At 39.7% G+C, this 22,723-nt stretch overlaps 1 protein-coding gene across 3 annotated transcripts; it reads right to left on the bottom strand.

Moving 5' to 3' along the window:
- Window positions 1–671: 671 nt before the first annotated feature.
- gne (glucosamine (UDP-N-acetyl)-2-epimerase/N-acetylmannosamine kinase) lies at window positions 672–22,125 on the bottom strand. 3 transcript variants are annotated; one of them, XM_088075665.1, is made up of 15 exons: window positions 15,890–16,213; window positions 9,163–9,186; window positions 8,991–9,062; window positions 8,590–8,738; window positions 8,180–8,426; window positions 7,288–7,495; window positions 7,043–7,195; window positions 6,742–6,954; window positions 5,549–5,636; window positions 4,869–5,079; window positions 4,353–4,482; window positions 4,020–4,241; window positions 2,850–3,032; window positions 2,285–2,401; window positions 672–2,109 (listed from the first exon to the last, which is right to left on the bottom strand). In XM_088075665.1, the coding sequence occupies exons 1-15, from the start codon at window positions 15,926–15,928 to the stop codon at window positions 1,874–1,876; spliced, it is 2,292 nt and encodes a 763-aa protein (XP_087931791.1). In that variant the 5' UTR covers window positions 15,929–16,213; the 3' UTR covers window positions 672–1,873. The 3 variants fall into 3 exon arrangements, with proteins under 3 accessions (XP_087931791.1, XP_042340968.2, XP_042340967.2); XM_042485034.2 differs by lacking the exons at window positions 9,163–9,186; window positions 15,890–16,213 and adding an exon at window positions 21,987–22,125; XM_042485033.2 differs by lacking the exon at window positions 9,163–9,186 and having other exon boundaries at window positions 15,890–16,196.
- Between the last annotated feature and the right edge of the window lie 598 nt (window positions 22,126–22,723).

Here is a 22,723-nt window from a genome sequence, read left to right as displayed (position 1 = left end):
TTTTTTGTTATAACCGAGGAACAAAACTGATTATGACTGACAGGACACTCTAATAAATTGCATGAGGAAATAGTACAATATGCAGTTTTAAATGGACTGGACTGACTTCAAAACTGAGCAGTCAGGACTATAGTGGAAGATTCAGATACTGCAGCTCTGTAGGAGTTTCATTATGGTACAGATATGGGATACAGAGTGAAGAAGTCATTAAGGTTATACTGGGTGGCCACTTTTAAAAAGTCTTATTTACAGGACTTGCATGGCTGGTTGTTTCACTCAGTTAAAATATTCAGGAGTCTCAGATGATTGTTCCCTGAGAAATGTAAAAGTAAAAGTCACAAAGCGAAAACTACTTTTGGAACAGCATCTTCTTCTTCTCCTCTGGACCTTCAGGAACACATCGCTCCAATTTCAGATTTGATGAATCTCTTCTTTAATCTGCATATTTTTTTTTCTTCCATTTATGACAAAACATGTTATAAATTTATTTCAAGGCTATAAATGCTACAGAAAAATGATGCGTTTTTGAATTGCTGTGCATTGTAACTGTTGCTAATCTTCAGTAAACTAAGAGGCTGCCTAAACACCCACTGAGGATGCCAAAATTGCGTCCCGGATTTTTGCAGTGTCAGCAGGATTTGCACTCAACAGAAAATCCATATCTTCCTTGCTTTCTTCACTTAAATAAAGTTTATTTCTTGTTTATATTTAAAACAAGACAGTATATATATATATATATTTGGAAATATCCCCCCCAAAATAGAAAGAAATTAATTCAAGAAATTCAATTAACATATAATGTACAATACAGTATGTAAATACATACAAACCATGTAAATGTCTTTAAGATTAAATATATCTTAGAAAGGCATGAAGAAAATTCCAAAATTAGTTCAAATCTTCATAAGGTCTGTGGTGATGAAATGTAAAACTAACAAAACACTGAAAACATGAGATTCAGGCAAAAGCTTCACACTCACCCTCCTTATATCATAGCAGCTAACAGGCTCAAGCAGTTACTACCTTAGCATTTCATTGAAGTATTTCAACAGATTTGTCATTGACCATTTCTTACAGAAGCCTTCAAGATCACCAACTATAATAACAAACATGTTGAAGTACTAAAATTATTTCCCCACACCTTAAATAATTAAATTTGAGATAAAACATGGAAATGTAACATAATAACTTGACTGTTATTTAAAAAAAAACAGATTCAAATAAAAAAAAAAAAACATAAAAGATTTATCGACAAGTGAGACGGCAAGCAATTAAAGGAGAATTAAGAGGAAGTTGCAGGAGAATGTTTTAGCAATATTTTGGTCACAGTATTTCGATAAAAGCTTTCAATAATGACATTTCCATCCACCCACATCTTATTACAAGCAGAGTGGGTTCATCCTGCCCTTTATGTGTAATTTTCGCTTGAAGATGGAGTTAACGATAACTCAAAAGCTGATGCTTAAACCTTAGCTTCATTAAACCTTCTGGAACTTGATAAGAAAGAGCGGCGAGATATCAGGACTGTGCAATGGACCCACTTAACACATAACATATCCAGACTGGAACTGACCAACATCTGGCCTGGTGATGGCATTATTATAAAAACAGTTTATAATTAGCGTTTTTGTGGAAACCACAAGACAAATCGCCTTCATCGAGGTTATCAACAAGAAAATGTATATTATATATACATTTTAAAAATGTATAACCTGTGCTAAACACAGGCACAATGGTTTGAACTTATCATTGTCTGACCTTTCAATGTACCCCTTATATATCTTTATATATCTATCTGGGCAGTACAGGTTTTACTGTCAGTTTTGCAATCCTCTTGTTATTAGCAGTCCTTAGTAAATGACAATAATATCCTTTAATATATCCTTCTGGTCGCATAGTCTAACACCATGCTAGCTGCTCCGAGTAAAGCAGGTTCCTCCAAGTCTGATGCAACGACCTTGATGTTCTGTGCGGAGACGAGGGCTCTCTCAGAGATGATGTGCTGCACTGGGGCCGTGTAGTAAGAGGCCAGGACGCCGGACAGAATCACCAGCGAGGGATTCATAATGTGGAGGATGTTAATGATGCCCACACCTAGTGCTGTGGAGGCTGGAGAGGGGAAAACAAAGTCAGATTGAAATTTGATTTTTACTTTTGTTTTGATTGCAGATTTTATAAAATTATGAACTTATGAAATCACGGATAATTCCTGTCTGTGACAAAGGACTATTTTCGTTTTTTGTTTTTTTTTGGTTTTGTATGCTTTTTGGCTTTGTGCTCTGACCTTTGTTCAGCACTGCCTCAGCTTTGCTGTTCCCCAGTCGGGCTGCGTTGATGAGGTGGGCGGCAGTGATTTGCTCCGTGAGCTTCATATCCATCCCATCCACCTTCAGCAGGTCCTCTGAGAGACACACCGACACACAGGTCAGATGTGCATGTAAATGATGAATGATTTTCATGAAGTCATTAGATATGCGTGGTGAGGAACTGCATTAAATAAACGTGACAAAAACACTGCACCAAGTTGTCTTTATCCTGCTACATTTCAACAAAGTCACAGATTCTAAGACCAGCAGTTAGAAAAATAACAAAAAAATACTTCACTAGTGTAAAGGCAAATAAGGCAAATAATGAATTTCAAATTTTTCCAGCCAGCTGTGTGTGTTAGGTGGCATTATACTATTTTTGGGTGAATTATTCTTTTATGCACATACATTTCCAGAGGGTGACAGAACAGAACTAAAAGTTGTTTTCAGACTGCGCACACACACACCATGTTTGAACGACACACCTTTTTCCGCTTGCTCCTGTATTTTCCCAGAACACTCTAAGAATGGTCGAACACTCACCGTCATGCAGCCTTTTGGCCTCCCTCTGCAGGGCCATGCCGGACGCGTAGGCCTCTATGCATCCTCTGCTGCCACACGCACACTCTGGGCCTTCTAGCGAGACCATGATGTGGCCCAGCTCTGCAGCGCAGAAGGTGCTGCCATGGACCAGCTCATTGTGATGGATAATTCCTCCTCCAATACCTGCACACAGAGGCAAGATGTTTACTTTGTCAGAGTGTCAGTAGGCTTGGGCGTGTATAAACATTTTTAAAACCGTCTGATATCAAGACCCAGATTGGACTGTAGCAGTGCACAGATTTTTTTCTCTAGGTGTTGACTCAGCAGCCACTAAAATGAAACCTGGCGTCTGATTAGAGTTCAATTAAAACAGAGCAACACCTCGTTTGCAGCCAGTTAGGTCACTAACTCTGCCATGTCAACTCCTCTTACCCTAAAAAACAAAACTTGTCGAATAAAAAAAGACAGCTTGCACCGCTCTGCCCCTCCTACATCTAAAGAAATTTGATCTTGATGTTGCCGGTGCTCTGATTGGCAGTAAATATCACACAGTGTATCCGTTATTCAGTTTATAAGCAAACATTTTAATATGTAGATCACTTTGTCATATGGCTTATAAGGCAATATAATATGAGTTAGAACTGTGATGCCATCGCCACAGTTTGCTGACATTGGCTACTTTTTAAAATTGCCAGAACTTGTTATGATAAATGCCAGTTCAGGCGGTTTGCATTAATTCGAACTGGTTTTAGCTCATACACCAGACTGGACTAGCAAAAGACTCAGATCTAATTGTCAGTGCAATTCAGCAACTAATTTGAAGGAAGTCGGTGCAATCAGCTCATCAGTTTCTATGAAATAAGGCTATGATCAAAATTAGCTTCATGAAACAGGGCTCACAGTTTGATACACACATAACACGTTTATCTGACAAAATACTGACAGCAGGCACTTCCTTTTTTTCTTCTAAGGCATTAAACAAAAGAATTTAAAAAATAATAAAATAAAAATAAATTTAAAATGTACAAAAGTACAATAAGTACATCTCAAAATTTTTGAGTTACTTATTTTTTAAAACAGGATTATGACGATTTCATCAAATGTAATTACTTACACCAGCCCTGCGTAAACTGATGATGGATGTTTGAATGGATGAAGATCCTGACTCACCAGTTCCTGTGATGAGAGTGACAAAGTTTTCCACCCCCTTGCCATGACCAAACTTCCTCTCAGCCAACGCAGCACAGTTGCCATCATTGTCGACCCAGACGGGTAGGTGCAGGGCGTCGGAGATGGGTGTTCTGAGGTCCACTGAGGACCACTCCTGGATCAGCTTTGTGGAGTGTAAGACCACGCCTTCTTGTGGGTTTACACGTCCACCCGTGGATATTCCTAAAACATAGATGATATATTTTAGAGGAGCTACAAGGTGGTAGTTTTATGTGTTTGTGTGTCAGCATCACAAACACATTTTCATTAAGGAATGTGACTGATTTTTCATACCAACACCGAGTATTCTACAGTTGAGGCTGACAGCGTCCCGCATGGCATCTGCACACATCTTTAATATGAGCTGCATCCTGGCCTCGATGGTCTTTGGATTGGACTGAGTATATTTCTTCACTATCTTACCCTGGACAGGAAGAGAGAGAAACCGAGTGGTGGCAGGAAAAGAAAAGAGAAGAAGAGCATGTAGCAGGTTTTATAGCAGATAGCAAAACTGAGGCCCAAACTGGGTCACTATTAAGACTCAGATTGTGTCTGAAATTCCCCACTAACATGCTCTTGGTAGGCTACACATATTATGTGAGATTGTTTAGTATGTCTGAAAACTTAGTATGTAACCAACAGTATATAAACTGAATACTATTTCTGGTGAATTTTACATTATGCAAACACTACGCTGAAAACCATTTAACAGGGAAAACATCCTTCATAATGAAAGAGAAAAAAATATCTTCATGAGTAGCGGCACCTGGCAGTTTACGTTGAAGGGATTGCAAAGTAAATGCATCATACCCTCATGCTGATGATCGCCACCCTGAGATTGGTTCCTCCCAGGTCAACAGCCAGAGCGCTCTGTGTCTCCAGGATGTGATCGATGTCCTGGGAGTTGCAGTCTTTGACAGGGGGGAAACAGAAAGTCTTCTGGAGGGGCTCGTTCAGGTCAATGGTCCGTAAAAACTTAAGAATACGAGCTACTGCGTTGCCATCACCGTAAATTTTAGAGCTGATGAGAAACAGAGAGGTACTTGTGTTCATGAATTATTATTTTAAAAATGATTAATACATTTTCTATATTTATTATCATTATTATATTTATACTCTGTATTCTTTACTTTTGCAGTGCTTGCTTTTTGAGAAAAAATGTCTTACTATGTTTATTTATAATTCACCAATACACCCAAGCAAATTCTTTCTTTTTTCTGATTGTGATTTATCTTCTTTAAAAAAAAAACCATAAAACGAAACAAATATATATATATATATATATATATATATATATATATATATATATATATATATATATATATATATGATAGAGGGCATTAATCCCGCACTTCAAGTCAACAATTCAACAACATGTAAGCTTAGACTCAAGAATCAGTGCTTTTACAACAAGAGGGAAAAGGGAAAAGATGATTTACAAGAGACAAACAAAGACCCAATGAGGGAGAAAGGCAGCGCATTGGTCATACCAGGGGTATCTCTTTCCAAACTGCAGCTCCAGAGCGTGGTAGATCTTATTCTGAGTGTCGGCATCTCTGACATGTAGAACATTTTCACCTGGCGGAGAGGGAAAAATCATGAACACAGTTATTAAAGGGAACTTCAGTATTGTTCAACCTGAACCCTATTTTTCCCATGTTTTGTGTCTAAGTGACTTATTTCAATTATTTTTGAAAGTGGTCCAATATTAAGGGAGACCACTGCAGTCAGTGAAAAATGCTGCAATGGGGCATTTGGCATCATCAGTGCAGGTCCACTGAAAGTGCTTGTTTTGGCCACTGATAGGGCAGATTATTATTCTACATGTTTGACATTATGGAAAGAATCCGTGAAGAGATAGATCTTTTTGTTAAAGAGTAAGATGAATTTAGTTATGCAAAAACAGCCCCAAAATGTCTACCACCACACCCAAAAGACTCCATTTAAATCAACAGTAATTCTATTATGATAAAAAACACTTCACTCCAAGTCACAGAAACAAAATAAAACTCACAAAAGCCGCCTTGGTTCACTGTGATACTGTTCCAACAATCACCAACCCCAGTTTGGTCGAACACCCTTAATTCACTCAGCTAGATGTAAAAAATAAGTTGGCTTCATACGTGCTAAAATGACATGCGAAATGGCTTTATTTAGATGGAGTCTGTTGGGTGTAGCGCTGGCAATTTTGGGGCTGTTTCTGGTTAAACAAAAAGGATCTTATTCCTTAATGTTGTCAGACATTTAGAATAACAACCTGGGCCCATCAGTGGCAAAAACAAGCACTTTTATTGTAAACTGATGCTGCACAAATGCCTTGAGACAGTGCAGCCTGTTTTGCTGCCATCACTAACAGCGGTCTCTTCATTACTGGACCAGTTTCAAAAATTAGTGTACCAATTTGTTGTGCAGAAACACACACAAAAAAAGAAAAGAAAATAGTGTCCAGACTGACCCTTTAGGCCTGATGCAGATTAACTGACAGAGCAATAACCTGCTGAAGATGACAGGCTGTGTTTATGAACACAATTGTAAAAAATGTAGAAACATTTCTTTCAGAGCTGCACCTTACTTCAGCATGTGTGATTCTTTTTTTGTGATTTAATCCATCTCTCAGTCAGAGAGCAAATCAGGATTACAATTATGGCAGAGACAATATCAAAGAGTATTTGTTCATACATACCCGTTTCTCTTCCAGTTTGCCGTGTTCCCAGGTTAATGACGGGCGTGCCGAAGGCCCCGGCCTCTCGTACCCCACAGCTGCTGTTTCCAATCATGCAGCCAGCGTGACACACCAGCTGGATGAACTGCTCAAAGGGAATGTGCTTCACTGCCCTGAAGTTGGGGTGCTGTTCGATGCCCTTCTTTCGCATCACACGTACCATCTCCTTACTTCCTGTTTACATAGAAAGGGGTGAGTCAGATAACATAGAACAGCGTGGATTAACAAAAAGGACCTAAAGGAAGCAGTAAGTGAAACTAACCGGCATCAATGTTAGGGAAGAGGATGAGGGTCTTTTTGTTGAAGGACAGCAAGGCATCAAGCATCAGCCCGTAGATCTTAATGGAGTGCTGGATGTCTGTGGTAACTGGGTGCTGCAAAGCCACGATGTAGTCTCGCTCCTGCACCTTATCGCCTGCGGCATGAATAAACACACCGCACATGACGTACAAACATTCTCTAATGTCTCACGCTATGTTTCTGTCCCGTGACGATATCTCCACGTACCCAGCCAGCTCTTGATGATATCCATGTAGTCGTCTCTGTGATTAGTTGAAAGCAGCTTATCATATGACGGGCAGCCTGTCAGCAGGATGCGAGAGTGGTCCTCGCACATGGCGATGAGGTGCTGCTCTGCCATGCGTGTGCAGCAGGCATGGTAATGGGCTAACTTACTGATGGCGTGGCGGATTGAGTCATCAATTGTACCACTCACCTGGGGGAAAAGAGAGAGATGTTTTATGCTAAATGTAATTTGTAAACAATAACTAAAAGGTTCTTCCACAGCAGAAAGTCTTACAGACATGTGCGTCGGATCAAAAACTGGCAGCAAGAGAAAAAAAAATGTAGTTCTGTGGTTGTATGCCTTTGCAAACCAGTCATGTTTTGCATCCATGTCTGTGAAAACATGGATCCTTCACACACATCGCGCCCCGGCAGCACAGAAGGTCTATAAGTGTTTTTGCAGAACACTGTGATGTCACAGTGATGCTGACCTTTGACCTTTTGGATATAAAATGCCATCATTTCATCCCATTAGACATTTGGGTGAAATTTTGTTCTGTCAAAAAACATATTTTCTTGACCACCATATTCAAATCAGTTCTTTATTTAGTCCAAGTGAATGTTTGTGCCAAATTTGATGAAATGCCGATAAGGCCTCTTGAGATATTGCATTCACGAGAATTAGACAGACACCATATCATAGTGACCTTGACCTTCTACCGCAAAATTTTAATCAGCTCATTGTTTAGTCCAAGTGGACTTGTAAGAAATTACCAAGGTGTTCTAGAGATATCACGTTTATGAAAATGAGGTGGACAACACAACCGTGACCTTGATCTTTGACCACCAAAGTCTCTTTAGTTTATCGTTGTATTTTTGAGCCCTGCCTCCTCACCTCTCCTCCCTCCACGTGAAGTATTCTGATGTTCATCAGCGCTGCAGCAGTTGCTAGGGCAAGTGCGTCAAAACGGTCACCGTGGACAACCAGAATATCAGGGCACAGCCTTTGTAGGACATCAGGGAGTTTCACAAGTGCCAGCCCAACGCTTTCGACCATGGCTGCCTCATCTTCTCCTCTCACGATGGTGTGGAGCTTGGAGCCGATGTCAAAGTCATCCTGCTCAATCATACGGAAAGTGTTTCTGCAGAGCAGAAATAAAAAGGGAGTTTCACAATGACATGAACCCAAGTGAACAGCTGTGGGCAATTAGTGTTGGCTTGTGCATCACAATTTAGACACTACTTTACTGTTTTAGAACATCTGTAACAAGCTTCAACAGAAAGATGCCTTTGTGTTGGTCATACCCGTAGTCATCAATGAGATGTGAGCCAAGAACCACAACTTCCAGTTCAAACTCGTCAGGGTGGCTTTTGATTCCAAACATGATGGGAGCCAGCTTGGAGTAGTCGGCTCTGTTGCATGTTGCCACACAAACTCTCAACTTCCTCTTACACTACAATGAATGGAGGTATGAACACACACACACACAGAAACCATTAATTGATTTGAATTAAGTTTGCACGACACACAGAAACACACCTCTCTCTCTCCGACACAAGTAACTGAAAATAATCATTACACTTATGAAATTTGCAAGAATATTCCAGTCCTCTTGCCTTTATTTCTGCATTGACAGCAACTTGAAAAATTTAGTTTTCTTAATAAATCATCATTTTCATAAGGATCCGAAGACGCAAAGCCATACCTGATTCTGTTCATCTGTCTTTCTCCTCTCCATCTTTTCTCTGCTTCTCTGCATTCTCAGATAGTAAGCCTCCTAGAAAACAAGGGACAGAAGAGAGGGTGAGATCGAGTAATGGGTCTGTAAAGCATAATAATATTAACCATTATTTTCAACACCCAGAGGTCATACTCACTGGGGCCTTCCGATTATTCAGAAGCTGTAACATGGAAACACAACAAAACTACACTAAAAATTTTACACAAAGAACACATGCTGACAGTTTTTTCAGAGGTGGGAGACATGCTGTAGGAAAGTGCTTTGCATGGCAGGGTGAAGGTCACATTCACACCTGGTAAACTCTGATCACCTCACAGGAGGAAAATGGTCTTAAAGGATAGGAGCTCCTAAAGGAGTGTGACAAAGGGTGCGTTCAGAATCGCATACCAGTTTTTAGTGTTACTATAGCTACCCTTACATAGTATATTGGCTTACTGTTACATGCAGTATGCACACAATCGGGACATTCTACTTCTTCATCACACGGGGTCCTGAACTTTAACCCTCTTGCTCATATATCTATTAACATGGAGATTAGACAAAAAAAGCCATTTGCAGAGCTCGCCAGAGGCGGAGATCAACCGGAAGAGCTCTGCTGTCATTATTTGGCAATGTATGGAGTTTAATCCCAAAGTTAGAACTGCATACACTGTGGATTTAAACATTCTACATTATATAAATTAGCCTATATATGCATTGTCTCTAATATTTTGGATTTTTTTTTCTTTGTTGATAATCTCTGATTACTGCGTTCGCTTAAGCAATTAATATACGATCAAATGATTTTACTATTCGACTCCTCGTCGTCCGTCACTTTAATGTCATGCCTAATTGTGGCTTCTGTCAGCTGTCAATCAGCTGTCATCTGTTTGCGGCTCAGATGATGTGACCCCACTATGCAGAGGACTGTGCGACAGAAGAGACAGAAAAGTGTGCTTGCTTGCGTTCTGCAAAGTCCGACTGGATGCAATAGAACATCCTGTTGTTTTTGCCATACTGCATCTGACATACAAAATCTTTTTTTCTGGCATTCCATACAGTGTGGTTGTATGGAAACTGGACCACACAGCATATCAGAGCTCATCAGCAGCAAACAGTAAAGTGCGCAAACGTTCTTTCTCTATGCTTGTTGGCTTTTAAGTCGAGAAGGGGCAAGACTGTCCACAAGACATGATGAGTAAATCACACTTGGGTGAATCCCTTGCTGTCCAGGATATGTTAACAACTTTCCCATTATCCTGGAGCCAACTGAGGTCATACCGAGACATTAGTAAAGTGATCAAGATTAATCACTAGTTCGTCCTATCATAACCTTTTGTATGATGATTTTGGCAGATGATGTTATACACCTGACACCAAACTACAACAACCTAGTTTCAGCCCCATGCTTAGATCTGTTTCACAGCAGACCTTTTGACTTGTTATACAATAAAGCAGGTGTTGATAATAACATTAATGATGGTTCTGTTCTATTAAGAAGTCCTATTAAGCCATGAAAGTGTGACAGTGAGCCAGCATGCACATTCCAGGATCCTGACCCTGATGAAAAAAACAGATAGAACAGACATTCATTTTATGAACACCTGCTGTGACATCTCAAAATGTCTCCTGTGAAAAATACTTTACTGCTTCCCATTTCCTCAGCTGTCAAATGTGCACCCCAATGGCAGATGTCACAATATGTCATACCCTCTATAGCTCATCCACATATGTTTAACTGCAACTGGTGCTGAGGTTTTCAGTGGTGATGGCTTCCTGCTGCCATCTACAGCCGTGAATGCATTACAACAGTTTCCAAATTAAGTTTGCAAAGCTTAGTTCTTAAATATAAAACAACAACAGGTGACATTTAAAGAAACATACAGTTACTGTATGTACTCGAGCCCCTGCGGCAAATCACCAGGACCTCAAATTCCAGAGCGGATTGGGAGCTTGGAATTTACAAACTCCCGAGGTTAGATTTAGACACTGGCTGAGCTGCATTTCACTCTTTTGCACTTCTGGGAAAAGAAAGGGAGGGGTCATTGACATCAGAACAAGCAAACAAAGATAAAAAAAAATAAAAAACAGGGTTCCCACTGGGGCATGAATGTTAAATCCCACCATGTTTTCCATGGAGTCATCCACTGCTTACCACAGGCTATGCTGTGCTAACAGAGTCCATCCCTACTTAAAAAATGGGGTTATGAAGGCCACACCAAAAACCTTCATGTTTCCTGTGTTTGCATTTCATATTCTAAAAACCCAATTGGCTGGTACATATGCAATGTAGATGAATGGTAAATGTAAAATTAGCCTTTGTGGATTCATCAACATGAAAAATATCAAGCTCAAAAAGGACCAAAGAACACCTCAATTCTTCAAATGAAAAGTCTTTTATTAGGACCTTGCTATGTCATGTCTGTGCAGCCACTTACAGACAGACTTGGGTCTGTCTCTTTCTTTTAATTTTTGAGCCCATATAATTGAAAAAATGTAATACATTGGCTTGGAGGCAGCCCCTCTGTGACCTCGCTCAATGTCCGCCCGCAGAACAATCTGAATGGTTGCATGTCACAAGTAATAGCTTATCAACAATGAAGGCTGCCATGCCACAGAAGGCAAAGACGGAGGCCCCTTTACGCTGCCTGTTAAAGGTGGGACTATCACGCCGTTATGCTGCCTTGTTTTTCTGTATAAAAGGCACAATCAGGGAATGGGGGACAGAGTTTTCTCACTGTTAAGCCAACATGGGAGGTAGCGACAGCTCCAAAACGGTATGTGTCAATGGGACAGCCAGCAGGATGGGACCATGGGCAGGTCAAGTGTGACGTTTTAACGGTATTTTATGCAGCGTGCCTTACTAAGCCTCAGCATCCGAGGTTTAAAAAGCCGGTAGTAGCAGTTAGCAGCTAACTCAAAGATGAAGAACAGTGGCCATAAATGTCTCTCGCCATATCACACCACTTTTGATTCTGCGATGCCGGCATGCCATTTCAAATCACACTCCATCAATTTAATACAAGAGAGGCATAACAAAGGGACATAGCTGTGGCCTTATAGTGCGATCTCTGTTTGAAAAAAGGGCTGGAGACTCGCCTAACCACAGTGACGCATTGCTTTTTCATTGTGGTAAAAAAAAAAAAAATCCACATCACAGTCTTACGCAACCATACACGTTTTCATTTCATTCATGGCCTAACTTAGCACTCTGTTTCTCTATCAGTCTAAAAAAATCACACCACAGTAATCCAGTTTTGCTCATGTCATAGTACCTGCCCTGAGTCATAGAGCTATGAGACTTACTGTCTGGGAAGCGTGGCATCTAGATAGTCATGAACAGGTTGTACCACCTCATCGAAAACAATGAGACCTGTCGAGTGGGAAAATGTTATCACGAGGACAATGACAACACCTGGATGCTATTCACCGCTTTCAGACTTGACTGTTATAACTGACTGCTTAAGGTAAGCAGGAGTAGGAATCTGCTGTCCTTAATCTATAAAGCACCCGATTCAGCTGCATATTATTATCACTCTTTTCTAAAGGGTTGAATATCCGATTTCACAACTGCCCCAGCAGATTGTTTCTTCATAACATGCTGCAAAGTACACATTTACATAATACATAATAATACATATTTTCCTCTGAGTGTACAGGCTGGAGAATTAAAAGACCGCAGGATCAACAGCCCTATGAATATTGCTACCACAAATGATGGCCCTATATTACTCCATCAGAATAACAATCAGGTCCACTTAATAGAGAACTTGCTCATAGGAGCCCTGCCTAGATTAGAGCCGATCACATTGTGCAAACTACATGTACTGACATGCAACATTACTAAAATACTTTAATCATATTCTGATAGATATTAGATAGATAGATTTTTTATATATTATCATATTTCTTATATATGTTTTCTGGTGTATATTTAAATCAAAGGTTAATTAAACTTTCGTCCACTTTTTAATGTCAAATCACAGCTTTCCTTTAATGTTTCCCTATATCACTGTAGGGAGTACATGATATCTGTGTATCTGTCAAAGGTGTGTCAGTACAAGCAAGGAAGACAGGGAGGTGCCACGAAGGTGGCGTGACGCACCTGAAAAATGACACTGAATTGGATTCCATTGTATATTCAATGTTGTGTGAGAACATCTGGTTTCTATTTACCAACCACATGCAGGTTTTATTACGTGCCAATAAAAAAAAGGAAAGTCTTATAGGGGAACTACGGCCATTTCATATTCATTTTCATACATGTTATTCCTATAGTCTAAGACCGTTAAAAATATCAAATGTGTGATGTCACATGGTATGGAGTTTGGAGATGCTCCATACACAATGACTGGTGAAAGATGTTCTAGATCAGGCATGTCAAACTGGTCCACAGGGGGGGCCGGTGTGGCTGCAGGTTTTTGTGCCAACCAACCAAGAGCACACAGTTTGACCAATCAACTGTCTGAAGACGGAGATCAGTTGATTAAATGAGTCAAGTCTGGTGTGCTGCTACTTGGTTGGAAACAAAACCTGCAGCCACACCGGCCCCCCTGTGGACCGGTTTGACATGCCTGAAGAGCAGCAAGAGGAATGTCCTGAGTATATGGGAACATTTTCTGTTTCAGAACTGAGAACTCCGAAATCACAGAGGAAGAATGGACATTTGACAACACCCCTCATCTGTGTATAGTCTAGTCAGGATGCCACCGTTTTCTGTCCATGTAAACAAAGGAATTCTTTGCACATTAGCTATTCAAGTCATTTCATTTTGCACTTCATTTGTGTAAAAGGAGTGGCGTCATCGTTTGTCACAGGCTTGTTGTGACACTAACTGACAGAAACTACAATGCAAAACAAAAGAGCCACACACCTTGAACTAAAACCCACATTTGCTGTCTGGCTTAAGGCTCCTTTTCTTCCTACAAGTTTGGACTCACATAATGTCTTGTGTTCCAACTCCAGTTGCTGAAAGAGTTACAAACAAGCATTCATAGTTTGTAAATTGCACTGCTAACGTCATTTTACAGGCCTTTATTGCCAATTTGCTCGTCAGCTGAAGCCCACTGAACAGTTCACAGATGTACTCTGTGGAATCTTCTTTAAAACAGAGTTATATTTCCATTTAATGTTTCTCACCGAAACACTGTGCATTTTCAAAGGCTCGACGATCATTTTAAGCATAATCATCGCTTTTTTTTTTTTTTTATGTTTTGAGATATTAACCTGTAATGCTGACACATCTCTTGGTGAGACAATGCCACCATAGAGTTTTCTGTCAGCAGGACTGAGCATCAAAATAACAGCACAGTCAATTAATCGATTAGTCAATTATCGGTTTCTTGGTTGGTTAATCAGATCAAACTAAACATAAGAAGATGCTGTGCTCTCAAAGCTTGCGAGACCCATGATCATTATGGTTTTGGTTTAATATTAACAATATTATTTATTGAAAAAACAATAAAGTAATTAAACTTTGATGCCAATAATTATCAGTTTCAGCCCTACATTAGATAACAAGGTTGTGACCAGCTGGTGCTTAAAAGTGCCACCAGCAGGTGTGCAATAGACCAATACAGCCAGCAGATTTGTGTGCTGTGCTCTATATCAATGTTTTTGTGTGACCTCAGTTTTATAGATGTCAAAAAGCTAGCTGGCATTACTGGTCATCCTATGACTAAAGAATTTCTTGTTGTAAAAGTGAAATTTCGCCAGGGAACGCAGAATGTATCCAGCTCAGCTAGCAAACATGCTGTCTGGTAAAAAGAAAATTTCCTGGGATAGATGTGTGCAAATTTTTTTTTCTTCTTTTAACAAAATAAGCAAAAAGCTTTACCACAAGTTTAAGGTTTTTGGCATTTGGAGGTGACATTTGTCCATTAAAATGGGTAAAAATGCTTAGATTTTTTAAAAAAAATATTTTATTTAGTATTATCATTATTATTATTATTATTGAATATATGGCATTGCAATTACTAAATGTTAAATAGGCCACAGCATAATTGCAAAATAAACAAATTCCTTTTACACATAAAATTCGAGATCTATTTTGCTGGTTTCCAAACTCCACCGCAGCAGTAATGGTGTGCCCCAATCCGTCAAACTGGATTCGTCAAGTTAAAGTTTGCTAACAAATCACTGTCCTTGGCTGAGGTAGAATTAACAGAGCAAGCTTATTTCACTGGCCAACCTCAGCTGCCAGCCAACACCAGAGTACCAATGCTCACTTGTCCTCAAATAATTTCACTTCCGTTCAGCAATTAAAAAATAATGAGGGCTTGTGTTTCCCTATAAAATGCCTTGAGAACAAACAGGTATTTAGTTTTCCTTCTGTTAAAACATGACTTTGTTAATTGTCACAGATGAGCTACAGAAAGGTTAAGACAGTGTTTGGACAGTTCTGTTTAAGCAGTGTTCAGATGCAGTCCAAATTCAACAATGGTACCACGCCTTTCGACGCCAGTGACTAAATGGCAACTTGACAAGTTGGTTCAGTATTTGTGACGTAGTTAAAGCTTCACGCATGCGAGATCCCTTCATTGTTGTTGTGGCTGTCTATAATTGTCATGTATCAAGACACACAAAAACCCTCTTGGACCAAATACTACGATTTACCCCCCAGTGTCATTCAGCACGCCGGTGACTTCAACTCAAGCATCACAAGACAGCATTAGCAGCCAGTGTTATGGTATGGGGGCAGGGATGCATGCAGGGAGCAAAGGCAGGGATGACACAGCGATTGAGGCAGACAGAGATACATTACACACACAATCAAAGAGAGGTAATGATACATGGTGATACAGGAAGGAAGGATGTGAAGATAAAGGCAAAAAAAAAAATACAAGAGAGTGACGAAAGGAAAAAAAAAAGGCCATCTGACTTACATGTGGGTTTTTGCGCACAGGACCCGTGTGCTTTTCCATCCTCTTTGGATTCTCAGCTAAGATCACTGTCTGCTCTTTTTTTTCAATCCCTCTATCGTTTTAATTTCTCCCTTTAGCACAGCCGCAATAAGCTACGATGGGAGGGCATGCGCAAGCCAGCAAGCGGCAGAGGAAGAGAGAAAGGAGGAGAGAGGGGGATAGGGTGACACAGACATAAAGCTGGGGGAGGGGCCGTGTGAGATCTGGGTTGGGTTGATTTGAATTAAAGTTCGTGATTGGCTGAGCGGAAGGAAGAAAAAACATGGCATCCTGCCAGACATCCAGCGCACGAGATTGTCTCCATATATCACCACTGACTACTTATGAAATTACAGTGTCAGACACCATATATTTCAGATGAATCTGCAGATATCCAGAAAGTCATTTGTGAAATTTCCAGTGTTATTTCTAGTGAGGGTTTTGCTTTAGTGCCCCACCTACGTTCAGTTTTAAAATGACAAAGACCCTTAAAGTTACAGGAAATTGTTCACATCTCTGTGAATCACTACGTGTACTACATGTACAGCACAAAGCAACTGAGGTAATGGAAAACATTAAATAACTACTCAAATTAACCACTGTTTTTTATGATTTTTCTCGGTAAAGTCTAGACTTTAAGAACACCTCAAATAATAATGTCATGCTGTGGAAATGCAGCTCAGTGTATGTGAATCCAGTTCTACTGAAATTCACTCCATAAACCTTTGTCACCAGTCTTGCGTCATTCAACGCTTCACAGAAATCAGGAAGTCCTTAACAGGATCCTTTCACAAAACTGTGCCAACCAGGAAATGAATGTAAAAAACAAACAAAAAAAGCAGGTAGAGAAACAACGTGGGTGTAATTTACAATAACGGATGACACTTCTGAGAGATACCTCTTAAAGCTGAGGCAGGTAAAAATCTGGAAAAGGCACACAAATAAAAAATAATGGCAGAATTTGAAAAGACATCCTACTCCTGCAGCTCTCCCCTTACTGTCCTAAGCCCCCTACTACAGGATGACCACTTCATACAGTAACCATGTGTTTTCCATATTTTGGTTTATTAAATCTTGCTTTGTTGTACAGTTGAACACAGCTCATTTATTTAGCCCTTATTTGCTCCACTCTATCTCTGTTTATCAGACCATAAACGGGACAAGAATTAGGTAGCTGGCCATCACACGACCTCTCTGCCTCGCTCCTGATATAAGACTCAAATTTGGCCAGCATAAACCCCCCAGTGGGCTGCTGTAGGGGCAGTCATAGAAAGTTTGCAGATCTGGCGGGGCTGTCTGCTAGCCTTGCATTGGGGTTTGCACTGGCTGGGTTCAGGGTGCTGCATCCACTACAGACGAGGAGGTCTGCAGCAGCGTAGACTGAGGCCAAGGACGCACTGTGACTCGAGGTTCTAGCCAAGGTTAGCTACATAACCGTGACCTTGAATCCACAGCCATGAGCTCTCAGCTTTGGGAACAGAGGGTTTAACTATTAGCAACATTTCCATTCCATCTCTGAAACACTTTGCCCATATTGACAAGTTAATTTTATGTTTTTATCTTTTCATTTTTTTCATTTAAATTTTTACTTGACTCTAAAAAACTTGCTGTATTTGACGTTGAAAGTTTTGATTAAACATTTGCCAAAGCCATTTAAACAGAGTTTTGTTTTGGAGTTTGTTATATTCCAAATTTTAAATTTTGACAGAAAGGTTTTCATTCTTATTGTAAATGCATATTGGTTCCAAATATCTGTTATCAGTCTCATTAACTATTAATAATCAGTATCGGCCCTGAAAAACCAATATCGGTCAGCCTCTACTAAAACACAGAGCCAAGAGGAGGTGCAGACCTCTTCTCTCAGGCCACTTTAATTACAATAAGTTTACATTAGGAATTTTGCCCAATGAAGCCAAAATTAAACTGCCTACCCCTGCTTTAATTAACACATATACACAAATTCACACATTTCTGTACCATAAAGGAAACTTAGTTTCATCAGCTTTTGTTTTAAGTAAAGTGCATGCTTGCTTTAGGTATGGACAAGACAATCTCCAAGTCCAGCTCATGTAACTGATCTTTTATCAGTGTGAAGGCTTATCAAGCACCAAAATACTGCTCAACGGTTAAATACAGTGTGTAGTGGTAAGAAACACTTTTAGGTAAAAGTGTGCAGTGTTTGGGTTAACTCACCCTGTTCTTTTCCTTACTTTGTCAGCAAATATAGATGCCCCGACTTCTAGTCCCTCTAATCAGAAAGGTTATAAGAAGTTATGCCTCACTTTCTTGACGGAGGCTAGAGACGAGCATTACGTTGTTTAGGCTAGATAGCGAAGAAGAGGCGCACGCCCTCTGTGACCTTGTTGACTGGGAATACTTTAGATTAGAAAGATTGTTTCTTTATGCAAACTCAATGCAACTGCTGTGTGTTGGGTCTGTTTCCTCTTAAATAAATAACTTCACTGTTAGACAATTAAGACTAATGAGTCTTGTCAAAATTCCAGCTAGTCTATCTTCTAAGACACCTCTGTAAAATGTGTGTCCCTCAGTATGGCCGTCTTTTGCTCTGCTAGTTAAAGCAAATTGAATTCTGTGTTGGTTGTATCTTAACGTTTGTTGAAATAGCAGCAGGGTTCCTGGATCATTAAAGATTCATTACTTATCTTCTGGTCTTGAATTAATAGCCAACATGGTTGAAAAATCTGGTGTTCCATACAGAGGTTGGACAAACTGAATATAGACAGTCCTATGTTTTATCATTGAGGATCTATTGGCTCTGTAAATATGCAATGCAGAAGTGTGAAGAATAGATGTGGGTTTTTCTTTGAATAGTAGCCTAAAATAACATCTTGTATTTATGATTTTATATTTCCTTCTGCTTTTCTCTCTCGTTTTTCTTTCTGTTTTAAACTCTATTCATGAATTTAATGATTGTGTCCCACTTAAATATTGTTTGTGTATTGTGACAGTGTTCGTGTTTTCTTATACAGAGATTGACATGGATGTTGATGTTTCTGTACTCTGTACTGATTACTTGTTTGGTTTAAAACACATTGGTTCCATTATAGCAAATTAACTCTTTTCTTACTTGCCCCAACCATCCCTTTAATTTTGTTCATCATCTCAGTTACAATCAGTCTCTGCCCAGACCAGCACACTCCCAACATATAAGCCGAACCAGACTCCAACAGACTCCACCAATTGCATGGCTTCGTCTCACTGGTCGGTCTTTAGGGACCCTAAATTGTCTACCTTCATCAGACACAGCTGCGGTCAGAGGTTAAGTTATGACAAAGCCATAAAAACGATGCAGCCTGCCACGTGTCTGATACACTGGCGTGTTTGCTGACTCACTATTACTGGTGTTCTCTGTTTATTTAAGGAGTTCAGGGACCTGCATGCTTCTGCTCACCTCAATTTACAAAAAAAGTTCAAGGTAACTTTGCAATATTCTTTTACTTGAGGGAAACAAATTAAAAACAAACACAAAAAGGTTTAACTGAAAGCTGAATAGCTTGTGGTCTTGTGAGCATGGTGCAGGTGCATTTAAATGATAAGCACCTCAGTAAGAGCATTAATGTCACTGCAGCAAATATTGTGGAACATCTAAGCAGCAAAAATAAAACTGTAGTTTGAAAGTTAGCAGAAATGTAATTTTCAGCTTCTAAATCGTCTGCTCTGCTCTCTGCTATGTTCACATTTTAAACAAGCGGGAACAATAAACCTAACCACACTTCATCTAAGAGCTGATCGTCCATTGCCACACAGACTGAACGTGAAATTGACAAATGTGCCAATCTAAAACTAGAAATGATAGCTGTGCTGTGTGCCGCTTTGCACTGGGTATAAGATAGTGCTCAAAAACTCTGTAGACACATGGACTGAATTACTGCGGCCTACGTGCTGCAAAATCAATTAAAATGGCAAATCACACTTATATCTGTAGTGATTCAAGTAACAAAAAACCCTAAACAAACCAAATAAAGCAACCCTGAAGGTGCTAAAAGCATGAATGTCATTTCCATGTCCTGAGGGAAATTCTTTTGGCTTAACCCTCTAAAATCGGCATGTAAAACCTTTAAAGTCCGCCCTCAGGCCTTGACATTTACACTTTGAAGGACAAAATAAATAATCTGTAAAAGTCCTCTTTGGAAAACTGTTTGTTACTTCCCTGGCATTTGATAGACTAAACATTTAACTAAGAAAATAATAACCAGTTTAATCAGAAATGAAAATAATGATTAGTTGCCAGCCTAAATGAATGAAGGCAATGAAAAATCTACTTCAGTACAGAATGACTGTCACAAAACTTAAAGTGAGTATCAGCACACACACATATTGTGCCTCTGTATTTGACATGAGGGAATGGCAATGCTGGCATCAATAACAAACTGGCTGCAAATATGAACGTGGCCTGAGTAAACTACCCTCAGTGTTGACACAGTTGGGACATCCTGGTACCCAAATGACAGGGATAAAACCACATCAAGCTAGACCAAACACTGATCACTCACACAGCAGGCTCCACGTTGAGTCACTCTGATGAAACCGAGAGCAAACAAACCAATGGGCAATGAGCTGTGCCCTTAACCTGTTTCCTCAACCAGGATTATCATTAAAACAACATCCTTCCCCCCAAAACTGTCTGATAACAAATGACTTCCCAATACATAATTAGTCTTTAAAACAAAATCCCCTGTTATATCTGACTTCCATCAAATCGTCTTAACTAATCTTATGAAGACATGGCTCTAAGATAACAATCGAGCACTATAAAAATAATCTTCCTATAGGTGCTACAAATGTGGCTCTTTAAATGGCAGGTTACAAATGAAGGTATGTCATATTGCTTTTAATGAGACACTGCCATCTAATGTCCTTTATAAGGAAGCAAAACTTTGGGTATTTCCAGTGACTGGTATCCTGTAGGTGTGTTCGCATAATTTAAATTTTGACAGGACGCACCACCTGGATCTCTTTGAACACACCCATAACCTCAAATTACCTCAAGTCCCTGATCATGGGAAAAAAAGTATACTGGATTAACTTGATGAACTTGTGGAACAGCAGCATACATTATGTATGTGAGTATAACCAATGAGAAATGAAGCAGTTATGCTCAAGGTGCAAGGACGAAGTGCTTTAGTACAACTTAGTCGACTATTGGTTCAATGTAAAGTTATTTTACACAAAGATTAAAGACCGCACATTTTCAGTGGTGAAGTACCTGAAAGCCATACTTGAGTTCAGAGTACAGATATCTCAAAAGTCTTAAGTATCTAATATTTACTGTATCTTAGTATCAAAAGTTATCTCAGGATATTAAATGTACTTAAATAATGATAGTAAAAGTACAAGCAAATGTTGGTAATCAAATTAAAGCATGCGGTCAGAAATTTAAGATTTACAGTGTAAAAAAAAAAGCCACGATCACCTTGTGCCACCTTTTACATGGAGTTGTGCCAAGCAGCACTTTATTAATGCTTTGGGGAATAACCCTGGAGGCAGAGACATAACGGAAATGGGCATCTTTGTCCTCCACAGACATTATCCCACTGCACGTAATCACCAAACTTCCTGTCCTACCACCAATTCGCCTTTTTAACGGTTTCTCATCGAAATAACATCGTTTCCAGACGAAATTCTCCCGTGTTTACATGGAGTTGGAAATGTTAATTCAAACTGAGTTTACCTATAAACCCACAAAACCTTGCGAAACGATTCACTCGTGTCCCAAATGAATGGTCTCGTCCTCGCGTCGCGTCGCGTGGGTCTTTGCCGTTACTAACTACCGTCTGACTTTAGCTACAAAGTTATGTTAGCGTCTGTTAGCCAGCTGACAAGCCAACAAAGCACACATAGCTGATATCATCATATGAACATCAATGTCGTTTTTTGTTGCTACTGCTTGTAGCCCAAATCACCCTCACGTATCGACTGAACGTTTTGCAGTGGCGTAGCAGTTAAAGCTAGCTGACGTTAGCTGGTGAACCCCACCGCACAGTTAGCAAAAGTTATCAACCCCCCTTTATCTGTCATTTTATCACACTGTAGCGGATTCCCGCCTAATGGCAGATACCTTGAATTATCCAGGGACGCTGTCTTCATCTCATGTTAAACCCCCCGCGGATACTTTGACTTATTTCCCTTCTGCTTTGCGTATCCAGCAGTTCCTAGCAAACGGAACAGGGCATCTCATTGGGTTCGTCAAAATCTGGGCGGACCGACTGACCAATACCGGATGTGCGTGATTTGGACCTTCATAATAAAACCTTCTAAATAAAAACACAGGCTAAACACAAAGGAACTGAGGAAATATTTAGCAGTATGCACAATGCATGAAACACAATGCCAAATGAAATAGTGAACCTCTAAAAAGTAGACACAGTATCCATCTTCGAGACACAACCAAAACAAATCAGGACACAGGGACACACCTGCAGTCTTTAAACATGTCAGCTAACATTGTGATTTACTAGTACAGATTTAACCTTTTACCAGGGTGTAGTATATTGAAGTATTTGCATTGCATATTTACATTTGATGTACTTTCTACTTGTACTACATAACATTTTGGATGCAAACAATGTTTTTTTCCACTCCTCTGCATCTATTGTACAGGTATAGAAAGTTGGCATTTTTGCAGATTATGATTTTAAGCACAAAACATCAATACATAAAATATGATGCTTCTGAAAATAGGGTTTGTTGTAATATTGGGAGGGGGGCACATATGACACTTGGGGTTTGAGGTCCTCCCTCAGAAATTTGTGAGTAGTGAACACAGTACACTACACATATTTACCTTTTATGCAT

This window comes from Plectropomus leopardus, chromosome 3 (genome assembly GCF_026936395.1).
Source record: "Plectropomus leopardus strain MGB_pleo_1.0 chromosome 3, ASM2693639v1, whole genome shotgun sequence".
NCBI classification, from domain to species: domain Eukaryota; kingdom Metazoa; phylum Chordata; class Actinopteri; order Perciformes; family Serranidae; genus Plectropomus; species Plectropomus leopardus.
This window is presented reverse-complemented; position numbering and strand designations above follow the sequence as displayed.

Coding starts and splice junctions, on each gene's coding strand:
- gne (XM_088075665.1), bottom strand. CDS start 15,928: ATGGAAAAGCACACGGGTCCTGTGCGCAAAAACCCACAT. Junction 9,187..15,889: donor CTGTGCGCAAAAACCCACAT/GTAAGTCAGATG, acceptor TCCATGTTACAG/CTTCTGAATAATCGGAAGGC. Junction 5,637..6,741: donor GCAAACTGGAAGAGAAACGG/GTATGTATGAAC, acceptor CCTCTCCGCCAG/GTGAAAATGTTCTACATGTC.